Source organism: Amphimedon queenslandica, unplaced genomic scaffold (assembly GCF_000090795.2).
Source record: "Amphimedon queenslandica unplaced genomic scaffold, v1.1 AMPQUscaffold_12788, whole genome shotgun sequence".
Taxonomy (NCBI): domain Eukaryota; kingdom Metazoa; phylum Porifera; class Demospongiae; order Haplosclerida; family Niphatidae; genus Amphimedon; species Amphimedon queenslandica.
Genome location: NW_003546976.1, coordinates 36123 through 39060, shown reverse-complemented (window position 1 = coordinate 39060; position 2938 = coordinate 36123). Strand labels below are relative to the sequence as shown.

The 2938-nt window shown below is 34.6% G+C and overlaps 1 protein-coding gene across 1 annotated transcript; it reads left to right on the top strand.

The window, feature by feature from the left end:
• Window positions 1–455: 455 nt before the first annotated feature.
• On the top strand, window positions 456–1557 carry LOC109586777 (uncharacterized). Its single transcript, XM_020002985.1, has 2 exons — window positions 456–564; window positions 1208–1557. Exons 1-2 carry the CDS (start codon window positions 486–488, stop codon window positions 1555–1557), a joined length of 429 nt encoding a protein of 142 aa, XP_019858544.1. The 5' UTR covers window positions 456–485.
• The last annotated feature ends 1381 nt before the right edge of the window (window positions 1558–2938 follow it).

Genomic DNA, 2938 nt, shown 5'->3' with positions numbered 1-2938 from the left:
CGGACGGCTGCGTTTGGGCTGAGGAGAAGATGTTAGACACTTACTTGATCAATGTAGTATTCTCTAAAACACTGAAATGCTTGTTGTAGCCAATGTGGAAGGTGGTGGAAGGCCAAGTTTACTGGACTGAGCTAGGCCACTTGAGCCAGGTCTATGCTGAAAGCAAAATTTAGAAAAAGGGGAATGGCCAATGGGTGAGAATATTCCTATGATAAAATGCTATAAAAGCCAAAGCAGCAACTAAAAAGCTTACAGAAGAAATAAATAGAGTATACTGAAACAAAAGGACAGCTCAAAGTGGTTCTCAGAGCTAGAATGGCTGGATAAAAGAGAAGATTGTTCAGCCTGTCTTTCCTCCAACAATCCGCCATTTTGATTTTACCAGAAATTACCACCATTTCTGGTGCACATTAATTAGAATCCTTACAAAAATCGGAAATCCATCCATTATAGGGCGTGGCTAATCTGAGCCAACAACAACGAAAATGTTGCTGCAGTTGTGTCGTTCTTTCTTGTGTGTTTCGCTATATTTAGTCATTCTTTCTTCAATTTGTACCGAGGCAGGTATGTTATAATCTTTTTAAAAAGCAACCCTCTGTACTATTCTGTTTTTTTATATCGTAAACCATGAATTGATGGGCGTTTCTATAGCATCAGAAAATTGTGGGTGCATGAGAGCAGGCTACTCTAGCATAGATCTAATGGGTGCTTTGCTATTATTTTATAGACAAATTATTATTGACTCAGTTAGTGGGTGCATCTTGGTCAATCAGGTCCCACTTAATCCAACCAATGCACCCCCTAACAACCCTTGTTTTTATTAGCCATATTATACTGTTATGAGCATACTTATGCTTTTAGCTGCCTGCTGTAGCTAAGCATGTACACTAAAACAATCATTGCATTGCTGTATGTGTTTTTTATATCATTAGCCTCACCCACAGAGGGCTCAGACTATTAAAAAATCTTGTTTCGGACTTAACTTTAAGATGGATGCATGGGTATTTATTGGGTGGGTACATTCTAAGCAGTGGCCATTGGCCTAACATGGGTTTTCAATTGTAACCTTTCAGTACTGTATGACTGTATGCATGCATGTTTATAGAACAGAAAACCTTTTGTAAATTTACCTCCTTCTGACCCTCAGTCAAAATAAGGCCTCCTGTGGGATGCTGGGCAATTTCACTCTAATACTTTATATTTCTAGAATTCATAACTCAACCAGTATCATTGAATACAAGTCTTAATTCAACTGTGACCTTTACTTGTGAAGCAATTGGGGTTTCTTTCATATTCTTTATTGTTAATGAAGCACCAGCATCTCAAGATACCAATGCTAACAGAAGATTTGAAGAAATAGCCCAAGAAACCATTAATGGAACTATAAGAAGAAGACAGCTATCAGTTCATGCAAGAGAAATCAATAATAATACTTGTGTGTATTGCTTTGCTTCTCCTGATAATATAAGGAGTGGCAATGCTACACTAACAATACAAGGTATAGTAATGTATCAGTTTAATTGTGTCATTAGTCACTTCTTTAGGTCTATTAGATAGTGTTGTTGATCTGGATTATACCTTTATTAATGGATCCAGTATATTATTAACATGGACAGCTCCTTATACACTGGATAATGTACCTATCACTGGATATTATATAGTCAATGGATTAGTGAACATTACTACTACTAACAAGAGTATTATATTATCAGCTACTAATCCTGATCCTTGTAGATTAAATAATGTATCAGTTTCTCCTATTAATGATGCTGGAATAGGTTCGTCTAATAGTATCAGTTTTTATTATGAAACAGGTTAGCATTGCTATGGCTTCATGTATATGTTCACAGTGTATCTTTCAGTTCCTCTCATTACTCCTCCTGTATCAGTGGTACCAGTAATTGATGGACAACTAATATCATTGAATATCAGTATTGATGTAAGTATATTCACCATAAGCTCATCACACAATGAGTTGACTAACAGGAAATGCTTACATAGCAAATGATTATTGTTGACATAACTTCAGTTCACCTTATTCCCACACACACTCACTCATTAACTCATAGGTCAGTACACTATGTAAAGGAGAGTATCCTAATAGTATAACAGTTAGTATACTGAATACTGATAATGCAATACTAAACAATACCAGTATATCAACACAAGTTAATGATCAACTGATGATTACTGGAGTATTTACTGTACCTAATAATTTAAATGCATTTATTGTTAATGTATCATTCAGTAACCTTGGAGGAGAATTGTTACCAATACCTTCTTTTGGATTTGGTAATAAACTATTATACATAATATAAATTTAAACCCCTTTTCAAACTATTAGATTATCTTGGTCCAGTTACTAACATTGACTCTTCAATTGACAACTGTTCTACTATTGATATAACATGGACTGCTCCTACAGTTGATAATAGAGTATCTATACTGTTCTATAATTTGAGTATATATGATGACATAACTGATCAGTTCTTGAGGAGTGTAGCAGTAGATGATACCACCACTCATCAGTTTATAGGTGGTGATTTATTTCGGCATCGCTATACATATGTTATAACTGGAGTTAATGAATTAGGAGAAGGAATATCTAATAATGATACATTCTCATATCAAAGAGGTACAATAAACAATAATCACTGAATAAATGATTTTATGTTTATTTAGTACCAAGATCAGTTGAAGATGCTTCAGATATACTTGAGATAACATTTATTGAGACTAGTGCTAATGCTTTCTTCAATATACCAGTAATAATCTTTTATCAGTGTTTCATTATTATCAAAATTCAAAATGTTATTATAGATTACACTCGAGTGTACTGGTGAAGCTCCTGAGAATGCTACAGTTACTGTACAGTGTACTGGAACTGGTGTTGTATATGATAATACTACACTAGTGGAATATGCTAAACGACCAATGA

Bases quoted from the DNA above. Each gene is read 5' to 3' on its own strand.
- LOC109586777 (XM_020002985.1), top strand. From the start codon at position 486: ATGTTGCTGCAGTTGTGTCGTTCTTTCTTGTGTGTTTCGCTATATTTA. The intron at 565-1,207 runs GTATGTTATAAT...TTATATTTCTAG, and splicing joins TTCAATTTGTACCGAGGCAG to AATTCATAACTCAACCAGTA.